Below are 18,734 nucleotides of genomic sequence, written 5' to 3' on the forward strand. Positions count from 1 at the left end.
CGATTGCACCCGAACTTAGCCTTTTCTTACTTGTTTATATTTTATAAAACACTTTTTCGTTCGTGAGTTAACGCAATTTTAGAAGTTGTCTTATGGTAGGTTATGTATTGATTGCACCCATTTTCATAGTTTATGATGGGCTATTAAATGGAAATATGTCCAGTAAGTTTGGTTTATATAGCTTTGCTACTTTGCGAGATATTTGCAAAAACGTATTATGTTGCAGACCTACGTTATCTGACTCGGTAAATTAGATGTCTGAGATCACTGAATAATCACAATGGGCTGATGGGGTGACGGAAAGAAAACAACAATCACCTAAATAATTAACTGTATGTGCTAAATTTTTTGCGATACCGTTAGTAAACAGTCCTAAAACCCCCGCGATATTTCACCACTAGTAAGGGTCTAGTCAGGTTTTTTCTTCGACCTTTGATATCTGCCTATGATTAACATATGTGAGTTTTAGTTCTCTGAACTAAGTGGTCGGTAAGTACTCACAACAAACCATAAAAATAAGTAAACAATTAATTTTTGTCCGTTAAAGGTATCTTACTTATTAACACTCCAAACTAAGCATTAACTGATAAACATAAACGATTTACTAGACTAGAATTTTTATACAATTTTTAGATACTTTTTGTGCTCTTAAAGTTCAAGATAAATGATAAGCTTGGAGCTAATTCGTAAATTGAAATCGCGCGGTGAGATAAGATGTAGCTACAAAATTAGAATATCATGAAGATAACAATAACGTTGCACTTAATGTACTTCACAGGTGTATGTAATATACTAATCTACATACATATGTATATGCATACATATTATATGTATATAGATAAGTGTAGAATAAATTAAGACGATCTTAAGTGCCACATTGTAGTTGCAAAGAATTCGCTTGCGATTCTAAATATGATTGCGCGACAGTTCGAAAGCAGCGGCCATAGAGAACAGACGGCGCATGAAATGAGTGGGACAGTTGTTGAACTACTAAGCGCTGAAGAATGCGAAATAGTTGTAAGAAATGCACTGAAGCTAAAACCAGAGGAGAGTGTAGAAATTACGAGCTATGAACTTGAAAAGGGCTCGAATGAGCTTGTGGGTTTTATGGGTGAATATTTCAAGCTTCGCGTGCAAATATGCGGCAAGGTAAGGCAACAAGGGCGTAGAAAGTGCACTTTTTTATAAAATATCTGAACACTTTAAATAACTTAACTGACAGCACTCAACATATGACATCAAAGAGCTCTGTTGCTTTGTGAAATCGGTGCCCGTTTCGAATGAATTGCTACGCGCTGAGTGTGAGCGCAAAAATTTTTTTCGCAAAGAAATCTGTGCCTACACTGCGATTATGCCGAATATACAAAAGTATGGTGAGTACAAATTGTTTTGGCAACTAATTCAATTTCAAAATCTTATTTCGAATCGCTCTCAGCCACCACTAAACTGTATGCGGAGTGCTACTATGCAAGGAGAGATTTGTTGGTGCTTGAAGATCTCTCTGCTGCACACCTAGGCTACCGGCACTTGGCCAGTGATGAACCATACACGAACAGGCATCGCAAACTATTTCTCACGCACTTGGCACAGCTGCATGCTGGTAGCGTTGCATGGGAGGAAAAGGAAGGCGTCAACATTGGCAAGCAATTTGAGGATTCCTTATTTGAACTGATGTTAATCACGGAAAATGAGTGGTACGTCACAGGCGCTAAGGTAAATATTTGAGTTATATAAAGTAGTATTCTAACAAATTCAATCCGATAGTTGTAGCAGATGATTTAAACATACTAATATAAACTATCTATTGTTAAGTTCTTGCGATTATTTGAAGTTTGCGTTCGAGTTTCTACTGAAAAGGGAACATTGTCTATACATATTAACTTAATACTGTTACAGGGACTAATATATCTTGCGAAAAATTACCGAAAATTCCAAACACCCGAGATACAATCACTTATTAAAGACAAGCTCTTTCCGCTGCTTATGGATGTGCAAAAGTATACGGAACCCTCAACCAAGTTGCGCAATGTCTTCCTGCATCGTGACTCATGGGAACGAAATATATTTTTCAAGTTTGATGCAAATCTTGAACCTACTTCCTGCTGTATAGTCGACTTTCAACTCAGTCGATATGCACCGCCGGGCTTAGACATACTCTTCTTCTTGTATGGCCAAACCACAGCAGACGAAAGAAAACACCATATGCAGGAGTATATCGATCATTACTTTTCCGAGCTGCAAGCACGTTTCAAGGCGCTGGATTTGCCAACTGATACTATTACCAAGGCAGAGCTTTTGGCAGATATTCATCGTGCGCACCTACCAGCACTGATCATTATGGCCATTACCAAGCCGCTGACAATGATGCCAGAGGGATTGTCGAATAAATGGCATGCGGAGGAGCAAGAGAAGTTCGATTACTACATGAATACTCAGCGTGATGAATTCTTTCAACGTATAATGGCAATGGACCCCACTTACGAGTCGAAGATTATGTGGCCCATTGAAGAACTTATAGCATATTTACTGAAAAACCGTGACTTGTGACAGTAATTGTATAATTTTTATTAATTAAATATAATAATAAAACAGACTCTACAATAACAAGCGCATCATTTCTTCAATACACTCAAATATGTAATCCTTGAATTTCTTATCAATTTTTAACAGCTCGAGCACCTCTTTCACTCGATCTACATTTGTATAGCGATGAAATGCGTCCGGATGATTTAACTTCAAATCCTTTAAGTAATCTCCCGGCACCCGCAGTATAGTCGCCGATATGCAATTGTATAGTGCGGCAAAGAGTTCCAGCTCTTTCAGTGATTGCTCAAATTCGCTTCGAGTAATTTGCTGCTCCACAGATAAACCCTGTCGGCTTAGTTCCTCAGCAAAGTAACTGTAGTATCTATCATAGCACCAGTGTTTCATCGTTCTACGTTGTTGTGGAGTTATATTCAAATACACTGCCATGAGCACATCGATCGCAGGCGGACTGTAGCGTGCTAGTTGATAGTCCACCAGAACGACAGGTTCTGCATCGGGTTGTGCTTTATTGAAGAACAAGTTACCACCCCAGAGATCGCGATGGCAAAACACATTCCGGTATTTCTTGGATGGATTTACCATCTCGTATACGCTGTCCAAATGTCGCGGCAACTCTTGGGCAATGAACTTCTGCAATGCCTCACATTGGTAAGCGGGGTGAACGCTGACAACTGCTAAGACAGCCTGTAAGTAAGTATATAATTTATAAAAGATTAGCATTAGTTTCAAAAGAATTAAACAGTGAAAACCACGAAGACTTTAGAATTTTTTTGGAGATTTATGGTCAAATGATGGATGGTCTATCAGTAAGGATATACACGAGAAACATCGGTTTGGTGTGGGTTGTGGTCCAGTGGAATCATCGGTCCATATTTCTCCAAAAATGATACCGGTGAGAACGATTATTTATATACTATACTGACTATTTGATGCCTGAAATTGAAGTTCGTGATCTCGGCGACATTTGGTTTCAACAAGACGGCGCCACTTCTGCACATAGCATCAATCCATGGATTTATTGCGAGAACACTTCGGTGAGCAGATTATTCCACGTTTTGGACCGGTCGATTGGCCACCAAGATAGTGTGATATCATACCGTTAGACATTTTCCTGTGGGGATATATAAAGACGAAAGTCTATGCGGACAATCCCGCTTGGTTTCAGGCCTTGGAGCAAAACATCACGCGTGTCATTCGCCAGCTATCAGTCGAATGAGTATTTTGAGTCGGCTCGAACGAGTCATTAAAAATTGGACTCAACGTATGGATCATCTGAGACGTAGCCGCGGCCAACATTTGAAATAGATAATCTTTAAAAGAATACCAAAGAATGTTCTTTGGAATAATATTAAACATTCCTCATTCAATTTGAATTATCTGTATTTTTTATTATAAATAAGCAGGGAACCTCGAAATGGATCACCCTTTATAATTATAATACTTACCCTCAGTCCTGCGGTGTAGAAAACCACATCTGGCGTAACTGTCATCTCTCTGAGCACATCTTCTAGCTGCTCTCCGATATTGACTTTATTTTGCTCTTCGTATGTTAAACTACAAGCATGCATGGTTGCTAAGCTTTTCAGCAATACATCCATCTGTGATTGAGTTAGAAACTCCGCGGGGTCTACCAGTGGCTCATAACCCATATCGACAATATTTTGCATGACAAACAAATCTCTGCGTGTAAAGTAGCACTGAGCACACCAGATGGTCGCTGCTGTAGACGATAGCAGAAATTATTAAAAGCCTTTATCAATATTAACTGCTTAATTTCAGTGATAACACAAAAGATAACAACTGAATAGAAGCGGAGCGGGAAGAGAAAATAAAATATTAAATGAATAAAAATAATGGTAATAGCGCTTATAATTACGATTTCAATCGGGTTTGTTAAGTTTTTAATGTTAATTAAATGTTTTCTCACTCTTTGCCGGTAGACTCGAATACTCACTCAGTCTTCTCAACTCATTTAAGAGTTGCTCGTAGATTGCTGCTTCTTTTGTGAGCATGCCACAAGCTTCAATAAACGCCGTCATTTTGGGATTTTGATAAGGCAAGGATTTAACGAACACGCGCGTTGTTTGAATTGTGTTGTTGGGCTACAATTTGAAACAGAATTAGTTAACCCTTGTTAGAGTTTAGTTATTTCCAGATCAGATTCAGATTTTTGGGTTGTAACATGCCTTAAATTAAGAAACTGAACGGAAAGTTATTCAGTTTCAGCTGAATAAATTCCATATTTCATTAATTATACTCTCGCAACAAAAGTTGCTAAAGAGAGTATTATAGTTTTGTTCACATAACGGTTGTTTGTAAGTCCTAAAACTAAACGAGTTAGATATAGGGTTATATATACCAAAGTGATCAGGGTGACGAGTAAAGTTCAAATCCGGATGTCTGTCTGTCCGTCCGTCCGTCTGTCCGTCCGTGCAAGCTATAACTTGAGTAAAAATTGAGATATCTTAATGAAACTTGGAACACGTGTTCCTTGGCACCATAAGTAGGTTAAGTTCGAAGATGGGCGGAATCGGACCACTGCCACGCCCACAAAATGGCGATAACCGAAAACACATAAAGAGCCATAACTAAGCCATAAATAAAGCTATGGAAATAAAATTTGGTATGAAGGATCGCACTATGAAGGGGCATATTTGGATGTAATTTTTTTGGGGAGGTGGGCGTGGCCCCGCCCCCAAATAGGTTTTTTGTACATATCTCGCAAACCGATAGAGCTATATAAACCAAACTTTCTGCAGTCGTGTTTTTTAGCCACTTCTTAATACAGTCCAAAAATGAAAAAAATCGGATAATAACCACGCCCACCTCCCTTACAAAGGTTGAGTTGAAAATTACTAAAAGTGGGTTAACTTACTAACGAAAAACGTCAGAAACACTAAATTTCACGTAAGAAATGGCAGATGGAAGCTGCACTCAGATATTTTTACAAAATGAAAAAATGGGCGTGGCGTCGCCCATTTATGGGTCAAAATCCATATCTCAGGAACTACTCGACCGATTTCAATGAAACTTGGTTTGTAATAGTTTCCTTACATCCCAATGATATGTTGTGAAAATAGGCCAACCACGCCTACTTCCTATATACCAGAACTTTGAAGACGATCTGAATCGTTAACTTTACAATATATAAAGTAAACCCTAGTGAAGATATCGGAACAGACTTTGCATAAATACTACATTTATAGTGTGGCAGCCCCTTTCTAAAAATCGCCGAAATCGGACCATAGGTTTTCCAGGCCCCATATATCGAACATGAGGACCTCAGTGCTCTAACCTAATATTAGGGTTTCCAACTTTCAATGGACTTTTTACCATATATATGACGAATATGTGGGTCAAATTGTCTTTTATATAATATTAAATAAATAAATTGCGAGAGTATAGAATGTTCGGTCACAACTGAACTTAGCCCTTCCTTACTTGTTTTAATTGGGGTTAAATTTCGTTAAATTAGGAACGATCATACATGTGTATGTATGTACATTTAGTATGGGTGTTGAGTTCTCAAGTAATGAGTTTAGATAGGTGATTTTATTCTGATAACGTTCAATGGTCTCTTATAAGTTATAGCAAATTTTAAATAAATGTATTTAAAAAGGTTATATTCACAGATTCTTCTAGCAGATTTTCAAAATGAAGCACCTTTTACCACATCTTGCTATAGGTCAGTGCCACTCAATACAAAATTTCAACTTATCAACTCAAAAACTATACACACACTTGTATCTCATTACCTCTACAAATTTGTATTTCAATTCCAAATGAAAGTATTCACCTAAGTAACCAGTTGGTCCACACTCCGGCGATACATTATATTCCAACAACACAGCAACGGCATTCGAGTTCAATATATTGCTCAATATTTTCTCGACTTCGGCGCGCGAGAAGAGCTCATTTTGCTTATCACCACGTACGAGCGTAGATGTGGGACTCATTTTTATTGCTTTTGCCAAGAGCTAATGCGCGAAGCTACTGAAATGCTCGCCGTCTCTGAATGATACCAACGAGTCTCGTTAAATAAACTAATATAAGCTCTCGTATCAGAAAGAAGCGCACTAACGCGATCGCGACGTCTCCACAAGCGAATAGCAACTAAATCATGTGGTTAAGTTCCTCATCACTTATACTAATCATTAATAACTAAAGATAAAGAGCGATTTACAATTGTCAAATAAATGTATAAATAACAAATCGGTAACAAGCACTGTGCAACAATCTACTCTTTCTTGTTCGGTGATGTGATAGTTAAGTGTTCAAAAATGAACAGGAGTCACTTTTGTCGCCCGGGAGAATGTTCAAAAATGAACATGTGCGTATATATTTAGTTTTTTATTACTCTACATATTAAGAATATTAAATAAGAAAAATGTAATAACACATACAGTCCACTGAGCATAAATATGTATGTTCAAATATATTTAACGAGCATACATACATACATACATATAATACATACATTTATATATACAACGTACATATATTTATATGAGGCACGCATGCATCTATATGCAACATGCATGCACTCAACAAACACATTTATATGTATGCACAAGATAACCTATTGGTTATAAAAATACATTTGGGCAATTGCTTGTTTGCATTTGAAATAACCCCTTATCGTGCAACATATAAAATATAAATATAGACATACACACATACATATATAATTAGTTCTTAAGATAATTCTAAAATTTGTATATAAGTAAGTAAAAAACCAAAATAAAATCAGAATGAAATAGTTCTCACTCAAGCTTGGTGTTTCAAATATTTTCCCCGACCCGCGGTAAGAGGTATTTGAAATCAGATTGTTTTAAACATTAAGAGAGCATTTAATAAAAGCGTCACATAACTGATAAGTAGATTTATTGACCACTGCGGTCAATAGGAAAGTAATCATAATAGTCATATAAGTCTCATATGAATCAGTCTAAACATAGTGAGACAGTCCTCATTAAATTAATATTTCCCACTACTGAATCAATTTATTTAAGAATTAATGCAGATAGGGATACAGAAGTATGGAAACTCTGCTCCCAAAATGGATGGAATTGGTTAATATTTTGTATTGTTCCTTGCAGGACCTTGTTCTTATGTACATATGCATATTTTATGTTAGGGTATGACCATTCGATTCCAAAAATGGTATAAATAGGTTCATACATCGAGTTACAAATACCCAATATAATGTCTTTCGCCAATCCGATTGATTTTGTAATATATGGGTATGAATTAATAATACGTGAATAATATGTGTTTCTTAACTACAATTCATTCAATTTCTTTAGTTGAAATATTTATTTAATCCATATGCTCCCATATAGTTTTGCAATTTCTGCCTATTAGAAATACATTTGAACTTCCATAACTCAGAGTTCTCCATAACTCTAAGTTCTCCATAATCGTAAATCATAATCTAAAATTGGCAATAGAAGTAAAATTTCATACAAAGTTACTTCCATAAATCGAACGAACGAAAGTTACATACCTCAAATTCTTTTTCAAAACATTGGCGACGATCAAAAATGAGTTACTGATTTCGAATTATGGATGGGAAATAGTAATACAAATATCCCTTCAAATCTTACTATGACAGATTATTTCAGACCCGAATGAATATAACCAAATGAGGATTCAAAAGAAGAAATTACTCAATCACCATAAAAAAATTATGAAATGTCCTCCTTTGCAATTTAAAGTCCTATTTAAATACGAATATTAATACGACTGACGATCATTACAAAACAAGAAACAGATCGAAATCTCTTTTCACTCAAACAAGCACGTGAAAAATATATTTCAGTCAAAAATACATGTTTTAAGTTATAAACTTATGCGAAGTAAATAAATAAAACTCTGTATAAATCTGAATTTTACAGCTTTTTGAAAAATTTAATGTTTTAATGAAAACTTCTATAATTCGAAGTCTCTGTAACTCAATTTTTTTTGTAGATTATGCTGATTTGATTATAGGAAGATACCAATTACTTTCTAATTCTTTTGCATTATATAAAAATAATATTTTCGATATTTCTAAACTGTTGTTTGTGTTGCTCTGTTTTAGTAGATAGGTTTCGATTACACCCAGTGAGATACTAGTCACGCTTCAAAAATACTCCATTAAAGTATATAGATTACATTTGATCTGCCCGCATATTGACCTTTTAAATCCTACATACGAACAATTCTTTCCTTTCAGCAGCTGAAAAATGTTTTATATTAGATGAAATTACGGAAAGTAAAATACATAGATCCAATGTCTAATTCGCTTTGATCGTCATTCAAATTGAGAAATACCAACTTATTAAAAGCATTCAGTATGTTGTACCAAGTTTAATTAAATAATTATTTTATTATGCCGAGAAGAATTATATAGATATCAATTTATCTTTATCAAATGATAACAACACACATATGTAGTTTAAGACACCATATGGTATTATCTTGATCAATATTTATATTTGCTTGCATTAAGTAGATAAATACCAATTACTTTATTGGCTTAGATAAAATTACAACATTTTAGCACATTTTACTCTGTTTAGGTTTTGCGTATGCCATTAATAAATTATAGTACATACATATGTATACTTTGTAAAATATTCATTCAGAATTGCTTCTTTCTGAATAAAATATGTCTGTGTTAATAATAATTAATGGGACTGCTTCTAGGAACATTATCTTTCTTTGGGATAGTTTCTTCAGTAATAAATATCTATCACTACCTTCGATGAACACCGTCAATGCGAAGATATTCTAGAGCTTTTTATTTTTTGTTTTAAATGATCAGATAATTTGCGGTAATATTGAATAGTGCACGATATAGCAATGCATATTTTGATCTGCGAATCCTCGAAAGAAGATAAAGCCTGGCAAATACATTATAATTGTGGTGCCTGACAGTTACTTAAATTACAACAAATACCGATCATTAATCATTGTTCAATTCTACTTTATCTAACTATCAAAAGCAATTGGTTGCCTAACAACTTTCTTCGCTCAAAAACTGCAAAATTTCACAAATCTGTTCTTCCAGACACTTTCGAAACTCGGGCAGCTCATCCATTAGTTTAAGAACCATGTCAGTGCGCTCCACCTGAACGTAGTAGTTGGTCACAATCTCTCGTGGGACATTCAATATTGTACTGGCAATCGCTCTGTAAAGCAAACCGAAAGGCTGAAATTCCCGATAAGAAGCCAATAAATCTGAGTAAGAGAGTGGCACATCTGTCTGCGTAAACCCATTGGCGACGAAATCTCGCTGTAGATAATCGTAATAAAAGCGCAAATATTGCGTTTCTTTGGCTTTTCTTGTGGCCTTATCTAAGTTCATGAACAATACGTATATCAAATCGATGGCTGGCGGACAGTAGCGCGCAGTTTGATAATCCACGAATAATACCGAATTCGGAGTAGTCGAAGGGCTGTCGCTAAAGAAGATATTACCGCGCCAAATGTCACGATGGCAGAGCACATTCCGGTAATGAGAAGAGACGTTTGTCATACCGTACACGCCTTCAACAGCAACCGCAAAGCGAGCCTCAATGGATTCTCGCGCAGAAATCGGTTGTGTTTCTAACTGCGATTTAACCAAAGCACGAATTGCACGTAGCCCTGTGGTATACCATGGCACACGTTCTGATATAGTGATCTCTTCTCCTAATTGTTTATAGATATTGCCTATACAAACGCCTTCTTTGTGTTCGAGTGCAAAGCTGGCGGCATGTAGAGCAGCCAAAGCGCGCAGCACCTGATGTAAATAATTATCGGGAATACATGTATCGACTTTCGGATATAGAGCATAACCAATTTCCTCCAAGTCCTCAAGCACAATAAAATCGTCACGTGTGTAGTAGCAGCGCGGCGACCAGGCTACTGTAGCTGAAAAACAACGAGAATATGAATGCTTTATATCAAAGTTCATGGAAAGTAAAAAGCGATAAAATATCTGCTTTAAATAATAATAATGCAGAGGTGCCATTTACAATTCTTTCGTCATAGCAAAAATGTGTAAAATGGATAACTGGCAGATATATAATTCTGGGTCTACTTCAAACTTACCGAACTTAATTTGTATCAGTTCATTGCACTTTGCTACGGACAACTCAAGAATTATAACTTTGATGTGATTTGCAATGGCATGCTTTGCAAGGCAAAATTTGACTATTATATAAACATATTTGACTTATATATTTAACGTTCAATACAGGGCGTAACAACTATTATGTAGGCGTGTAAGTATTGAATTCTCATATTTTATAAAAAAAAAATCGGAGTGCAGCTTTCTTCTGTAAAATTTGTGAAGTTTTCCGTTAGTGAATTAACAAAAGTGCGTTTTTATACGCTCCCAACAAGTCACTAAGAGACTATAATAGATTTGTTTACATAACGGTTCCTTGTAGGTCCTAAAACTAAAAGAGTTCAATATATAGTTATATATACCAAACTGAAAATCAAACTATAACTTTTCAAGTCACCAGATATCGAGCATGAGAGCCTCAGTGTTTGTGAAAGAAGTTCAAAGGAGATGTGGTGCTTATTATAGTGTGCCTTCGTGCCGAAAATTTGGCAAATATTTCCACTAGCCACCATAAACCTAAAATTCGGTTTTCAAACTTCCGGTGTACTTTATACTGTGTATATCGGTTAGCATGTGAGATATCTTAGCAAAATTAAGTGAACGTAGAATCATCGATAAAATATAGCTAGGAAATCGATAAAATATAGCTGAAATCGAGCCAAGAAATTTTCCAAACCCCATATAAAATCTAAAACGATTTCGCTAGTGGACTTTGTGCCGAATATACGGGATCAATAAATTGCGAGAGTACAAAATATTCGGTTAAACCCTACTTGTTTTTTATTCGCTTTATTTGACACTTTCCAAATAAAAACAAAAACAACGAATGAAAGTATCTGCTGTTTATGGTTATGATACCAATAATCGGGTATGGTATAAATTGTTACGGTTATGACAAAAGTTATGCGTAAGGCACCTCTAATTTAACCTTTTTTAGCAAAATTTCTTATGTAAATATTAAAGTTACTCATACGACAGCGTAAACGGTGGCGCAGGGACGTATGAGTGATTGAAGAAAACTTATGGAAATTATTTATTTTTTATGTAACTGCAACTTCTCTATATTTGAAACAAATTTAAAAACGTTTAATTGTGTGGTGTAGGAATATATATGTATAAATGTTATGTTTTGACAACTTTTTTCGTTTGAAGCATAGAAAACCTTATTTTGAAATAAACATATCTTAGATTTAAAGCTTATTTCAATAGTTACTCACAGTATCTGCGTAAGCGTTCTAACAGAGTTTCATAGAGCGTTGCTTCTTTTCGGAATATGGCCTCCTTCTCTGCCTCTGCACTAGCCTGTGGCACACGTTTGACGAAAGCACGCAGTTCATGCGTTTCGCGCCCATCAGTCAGCTACGATTTAACAAGCAACAGTTCATGAAACCACTCTCCACTCTTACACCCCAAAAGTATGCTACATATTTGCTTGTCTGCGCCAAAACTTACATTTTTGTTTTCATCCGACTCAGCGACGTTATAGCGCGCCAACAGGTGATAATATTCGCCAAGATAGCCGTTTGCGTTCTCGGCTGGCGTCAGAAGATAGTCTATCAGCTGCAACTTGCATTCCATACCGCAGGCCTTCACCAGAATTCGTTCGCATTCGGCGTGTGTTAGCAGGTCTTCGGGCGCTGTTGTAGGACTTTCGTTTGACTCTGACTCTCCAATATTTAGCGACATTTTTGTTTTTTATAATTCCACTTATTTATATTTGTACACAAGTGACCTTTCGCAATAAATTTCACTATTTAAATGTCGCTATGTGTTTTTTTTTTCTTTAGCTGCTCTATATTTTGGCGTCCGTCCAAATTCGTCGAGCTTCTCGAGTCAACTGTCCGCGGCCGACATTTATCGAGCACCGCATTGGCGGAGCAAAACGTGCTATATACAGCGCATACGGATAAACACATCCGCTCGCACATATATATGGCGTTTGTCATTGTGCAGTACATCTGTTTTGGTTCTGTCGATATCGTCAGTCGCATTTACAAACCATTTCGATACTTTTGTTTTTGCAGTATTGTTACCTAATTGAATTCCTCACGTTTGATAAGAAACATACATATATACACGTACGAAAGTACATACCTTCACTCTCCAGTGTGGTATGCTATCTTATATAATATATATAAGCAACTTGAAAACTTCGCGGCGTTCAATAAGAGGAGGAGCCACTAGAATTGCCTGCATACATTTTGTAGTCAATCCTTGCATTCAAAGGACTCTATTATGAGTTTTGGCTGCCGAATATTACTTCATGTGTTAATGGATTATATATTATTTTTATGGAAAAAACTTTGATGATAGGAAATGTGGCTCTTCGCTAGGTGCAGCAACCATGGTGACTGTCTAAGTTCCGTTCTTGTCAAATGAACAACAATGAATACAGACGCCAAAAAGAAGCTATTCTGATCGTGAACATCAAAAGAAAATAAAAAAAAATGATTCTCCGATTCTGGTCCAGCAACTATAACCAATACTCAATCTCAAGCTAATACTGGCTTCAAAGAAATGTAGCTAAAATAAAGAGGCTGAAACTTACTCTGAAGTAAAAGATAAATGGTTCCACAAAAATTATATAGAAATGTGAAAAGAACGCTATACCCGGTGCATCGCCTTTGATTGGAATTGTAATGAATAAACTATATTTTGATTTGATGAAACAACTTAGACGGTTCCAGAGAACACTTACTTGAATTAATATTTTGAAGACCGGAACTCACAGGGTTTATACATACTCATTGCCCACGATGCGCGACGTTAACACAAAAGTCGATATTGTGTAAATCGGTAAGTCGATTGTAGAAAAAAAAGTTATGTATCTGACTTTTCAAAAAATAGAATGAAAACAATATTTTAGCTCTTTTTAAATTGTTTGGTGCCAAAATTACTTTATTTATTAATTTCACTTGCGTTTAAACAGAACCACACACTTATAAAATCAGAAGGCAATCAAAAGCAACGCTAAAATCTCAGTTCGCTTTTGTCATCATTTGTGTAGTCTCATTTTAAGAAACCTGCAATTTTTGTCGCATTTGTCGCCTCTCCGATAGCATAGTGCCATAAGGGCGTATTGTAATATAGTAAATAATCTCCACGAAACTCAAGAGACTAGCGCCAACGAACAGACCGGTAGTGCCGCCAATTGATACTGAAAGAATTACAATACGTTGGAAAGTGTTTATTTGCTCTGAATAATTATTAAATATACTTATGTAAGAATAAGATATGCATTCATCAAAATCAAGTGCTTACCCACTAAATCCAACTTTCCTCGCACAACATTTCGCTTGTAGCGCTCTGTGGGCAATTCAATAAGCGAAATCTCTATTTTAGCCAAAGGGTTCTGATTCTCAAAAATGCTTCAATAGAAAATAAATATTTTAGTATAACTCAAAGAGTTTATTCAATGGAAGCTTTCCCAGCCGGCATTTGGTGATATGAACGCAACCAAGTGCCCTAAATAATGTCAAATCTACATTGCTTCAAATGCTGACTGGGTTATTATAGTTTCTCGAGAGTTTTACTTTTCTTTGCTGTCGTGCACCGTAGAAATGTCAACTTCTGTGCAGGAGGGCAGACAATCGCACACCAGCCCCTTGCGTCCACGCGACCATTTCGCTATGATCACAGATAAATCTTCATAGTTGCGATTCAAACACTCCAGTCCGTCCATATTGCACATCTGCCAGTCGGGTGTGTTCGGTGAAAGATGACTGGAACAATTGCACAGTTCGATCTGACGATCCTTGCGACACTGCACCGTACAAGCGGAATAACTGTAGTAGCGATGAACGTCCAAATTATTTTCATCACTAAAACGGCAATTGCGTTGAGCTACACTTGTTTCACGAATTTGTTCATCATTCTGAATGTCTCGTTTGGATATGTGGCGACTTAGAGGGAAATGTTGATCAAAACCCAAAGTTATCCAAAGATATAATAGAAGGGTTTAGGAACTTAATACGTAAATACTCACACAAATGACACATAAGGCCCAACCAATAGATAATCCGTTTTGGGCGTAACAAAAGTGGGCACTTCCTCCTCACCAAGAATAAAAACCTTAAATTAGACAAGGATCATTGACAACAATGTAGTTTAGCGAGGATGAACTTCAATAGTACAGGGAGCGAATATTGGTATACGATGAAATAAATAAGAATTTTATGTAAAGTGAAGGTCTTCCTTTAGTCTGTTGGGTCATGTATTAGTCTTTCATGGATGTCAACTGGATTTAATATCTCCAAATTGCAAAAATTTTTCTTTCTGATAATGTCTAATGCATTCTTCGGAATACAGGAATCTACAAGACTTAAAATATGCTGATGTTCATTATGTAATATACAGTGCCTCACAACTTTTTTCGTGTAAGCAACAATTTTGATAATACTGATATGAAATTAATATTTTTTGCTCTGAACTAAATGAACGAATGATGCAATTATATTGATAATTTAGTTTTAAATACAAAACATGTAAACAAATTTACGAAAGTATTCAATTTCAATATTTTATTAAACAAAAACCAAAAACAGTCATAATTCATGGGTCACAGCTTATTTCGTGTGGTATAAAAATTCTTACTAAAAAGTAAACAAAAATAAAATTTCAATATTTTGTGGAAAAGCCTTTTTGCTCGATTACAGCTTTCATGCGGTTTTGCATTGATTCCACCAATTTTTTTGTATAATTTGGCGATATTTTACCCCACTCTTCCTTCAAAGCCGCTTTTAGAGTTTGGATGCTAGAAATGTGGTGTTTTCTAATATTAATTTCCAGAATGTGCCATACATTTTCAATAACGTTCAAATCTGGTGACTGTGCAGGTGTTTGGACGAGGTGTGGACAATTCCAAATGAGCCAAGTTTGTACAAGATCAGATTTATGTTTAGGGTCGTTGTACTGGTAGAAGCGAAAAGTGTCACTTATACCCAGGTCTTCTGCACGTTGAAGGAAATTTTGCTTCAGTAAGTCTAGGTACACTTCTTTATTCATAGTGGAGTCTATAAACTCCAATCTACCAACGCCTGCAGATGACATACACCCCAAACCATTACATGACCGCCACCATGTTTTACTGTTGCGAGTAAATTTTTTGTTTGGAGCTCAGTATTTGGTTTCCGCCATACGCATGCTTTACCATCTCACGCAAAAAGATTAAACTATCTCTCATCCGCGAAAATAACCGTATTCCAAAAAGCATTGTCCTTGTTTAAATGGTCTTTTACGAACTGTAAACGGGCTTTCTTATTTTTCTTATTTATAAAAGGCTTATTCCGCGCTGTTCGCCCATGAAAATTGGAATCCCTTAATATTCTGCGCACAGTTCTGGATGACATTTTTTGCCGAGAAACATTTCAACATCTTTGGTCACCGCTGGAGCACTTAACATTGGTTCTTTTTTAATCTTTTTTAAAATCCACCTCTCATCCGTTTCATTAAAAATTTTATTAGGAGCCTTTCGACCCTTGTTATGCACGCGATTTTCACGAACAAGGCGCTGAATTATATATTGAACTGTAGGTGAACTTAAATCAACCATTTCAGCAATTTGTTTTTGCGTTTTTCCACTTTGAAAATGTTTAATAACTAATTCGCGTTTTTCAATTGAAGTGCGTGGACCCATGTTGATATACCGCGTAATTGCAACTGATCTGCATTGTTTTTAGAACATAAACTGCTTCTTAAGTATTCATAGTTCACTCTTTGATTTACCGTTAGTTTTCTGCATCCGTTATTTGCATGTATCACATGAACGAAAATCGACACACGAAATAAGCTGTGACCCATGAATTATGAGTGTTTTTGGTTTTTGTTTAATAAAATATTGAATTTTAATACTTTCGTAAATTTGTTTACATGTTTTGTATTTAAAACTAAATTATCAATATAATTGCATCATTCGTTCATTTAGTTCAGAGCAAAAAATATTAATTTCATATCAGTATTATCAAAATTGTTGCTTACACGAAATAAGCTGTGAGCCACTGTAGGTATCAACGTTTTCGTGTATTTTAAGATCTTAAAAAAACATTTAAATCTATATATTTATAAATCAAATCTTCTCCAAATTTTTCAGAATTCATAAAACTAGAGTGCACTTACAGTGGCTTCAGTGTGTAGTTCCATCTTCAGGGATCCCGGACCAGTATAACGATTTGAGTACATATTAAGCTTGGGGCCATTGTTTTTACTGGAAACGAAGAAATTGTAGTGGTAAAGAATTTTCTTTATTAAACAATATATGTACACAAAAACATACCCCGCCTGCAAAGAATTGATAGCATAACAAATACCCAGTTCCGTTTCCATTCGGTGGAAGTATTTGCAGCATTCGAAGGCTTTGTCGTTCCACATGCAATTCTGTATCGAATCTTGACAACTGCTGCGCACCAATTGAGCGTAATAAGAAAAATTCGAGTAGAAACAGTTTTCCGCTGGCTCCTCACCGCCGCATTCATGCACGGTGTGATATGATTCGCCACGAAAGAAAGAAATCTCACTAAGCACCTCCTCCAGTGTGAAGTCATGATCCGCACCCCAAAGTCTGCAAAATAGAGTTAGGAATGAATTAATTTTAATTTTTAATTTGCAAAATGACGTAAAATCATTTATTTGAATTCAAAACTCACTGCTCTGCTACTTCCTGTATGCGATCCATGTTTTTCGATTCACAAACAACGATTGCAGGGAAATTGGTATCCCAATCCCGATAGGAGCTCTCCACCACAAAACTGATGGCATTGTGCTCAAATGCGTCTAAGAGAAGAATAGTTAATAAATATAGTAATGACACATCTTAACATAATGAGTACGTGAATATGTACCCAATGAAGCTTTTATCAACTGCCAAGAGGCCAACCAGGATGCCACCAGGCACAGCGCCCAAAACAAGCGCTCTATCCATGATGCATCCTTGTCCACAATAAATTTGGCTCCATGCAACGTTGAATTCTTGAAATACTCCTCAACGAGTTGACGTAAACGCATATTATTATTTTTCGTTTCCCGGGTGCCACAAGACACCAAGTGACTTTAACGAATGTCAAGTAACAAATAACTGATGTTGATATCAAGCTATGCTCATTACAAGCTAGCTAGGGCTGAACTTATGTCATTAACTAAGCGATTATAATATCGCACTCATATCTTATTCGAATCAGTTTATTAAGCTATTAAATGCCAACAATGAAACAGATGTTGTAGTTCCCATAAAATTTGGATTCTATGGCCACCCTCCAAAATCATTAGGGTGGATCCAAAAATTATATGTGTGACAGCAATGAGGTTACTAATAGTTTATATTACTGGAAAATAGTTTGGCAATTAATTAATATATGCGAATTGAAAGCGGCCAGTGAATTGCATTGATAAAAAACTTCTTTTTACCTAAATCTCCAAATCTTAAATAAGATTTCTTGCTTTTCCGGTATTGAAAATCTTTGGAGGCAATATAAAACATGAACTCTGTAATAGTTTAATAGTAAAAACCAAGTAAGGAAGGGCTAAGTTCGGGTGTCACCGAACATTTTATACGTAATTTATTTATTTAATTTTATTATATAACAAACAATTTGACTCACATATTCGGCATATATATGGTATGAAGTTTGAAAACCCTAATATTAGATATATGGGAGCTAGGAGAAGTTATGACCCGATTTCACTCATTGTTAGCACATAGACATATTATTGGAAGAAACATATTCCCTCAAAATGTCTTCAAAATATCTGAGAGACTACTATAATTTCGGTAAAAAATTAGTTAGAAGTACTGAGCTATATAGGGTCTTAAAATTTATGGACCGATTTTTAGAAGGGCGATGCCACTCTTTAAATACAGTATTTTTGCAAAGTTCTGTTCCAATATCTTCACTAGTGCTTACTTTATGGGAAGTAGGCGTGGTTGTGAACCGATTTGCAGTTAGGAAGATATTATGAACCGAATTTCATTGAAATTGGTCCAGTAGTTTCGGAGATATGGTTTTTGACCCATAAATGGGCGGAACCATGCCCATTTAAACTTTTGTATACAATTTTGGGTGCAGCACTTCTGTACTATCTTTATAATGATATTTAA

At 35.9% G+C, this 18,734-nt stretch overlaps 3 protein-coding genes across 3 annotated transcripts; 1 reads left to right on the top strand and 2 right to left on the bottom strand.

The window, feature by feature from the left end:
• The first annotated feature begins 880 nt into the window (after window positions 1-880).
• Window positions 881-2,607, top strand: Chka_1 (uncharacterized). The gene is made up of 4 exons (XM_011195473.3): window positions 881-1,149; window positions 1,223-1,373; window positions 1,436-1,713; window positions 1,897-2,607. Exons 1-4 carry the CDS (start codon window positions 913-915, stop codon window positions 2,545-2,547), a joined length of 1,317 nt encoding a protein of 438 aa, XP_011193775.2. The 5' UTR covers window positions 881-912; the 3' UTR covers window positions 2,548-2,607.
• Window positions 2,542-12,478, bottom strand: LOC105219374 (uncharacterized). The gene is made up of 7 exons (XM_054226591.1): window positions 12,098-12,478; window positions 11,863-12,004; window positions 9,551-10,446; window positions 6,303-6,524; window positions 4,502-4,649; window positions 3,993-4,267; window positions 2,542-3,231 (listed from the first exon to the last, which is right to left on the bottom strand). The coding sequence occupies exons 1-7, from the start codon at window positions 12,329-12,331 to the stop codon at window positions 2,596-2,598; spliced, it is 2,553 nt and encodes an 850-aa protein (XP_054082566.1). The 5' UTR covers window positions 12,332-12,478; the 3' UTR covers window positions 2,542-2,595.
• A 1,038-nt stretch (window positions 12,479-13,516) lies between these two features.
• On the bottom strand, window positions 13,517-17,734 carry LOC105219377 (sodium channel protein Nach). The gene is made up of 8 exons (XM_011195478.3): window positions 17,482-17,734; window positions 17,287-17,413; window positions 16,917-17,201; window positions 16,760-16,847; window positions 14,631-14,716; window positions 14,179-14,547; window positions 13,907-14,013; window positions 13,517-13,802 (listed from the first exon to the last, which is right to left on the bottom strand). Exons 1-8 carry the CDS (start codon window positions 17,642-17,644, stop codon window positions 13,660-13,662), a joined length of 1,368 nt encoding a protein of 455 aa, XP_011193780.2. The 5' UTR covers window positions 17,645-17,734; the 3' UTR covers window positions 13,517-13,659.
• Window positions 17,735-18,734: the final 1,000 nt, after the last annotated feature.

The sequence above is a fragment of the Zeugodacus cucurbitae genome, chromosome 3, assembly GCF_028554725.1.
Source record: "Zeugodacus cucurbitae isolate PBARC_wt_2022May chromosome 3, idZeuCucr1.2, whole genome shotgun sequence".
Lineage (NCBI taxonomy): Eukaryota > Metazoa > Arthropoda > Insecta > Diptera > Tephritidae > Zeugodacus > Zeugodacus cucurbitae.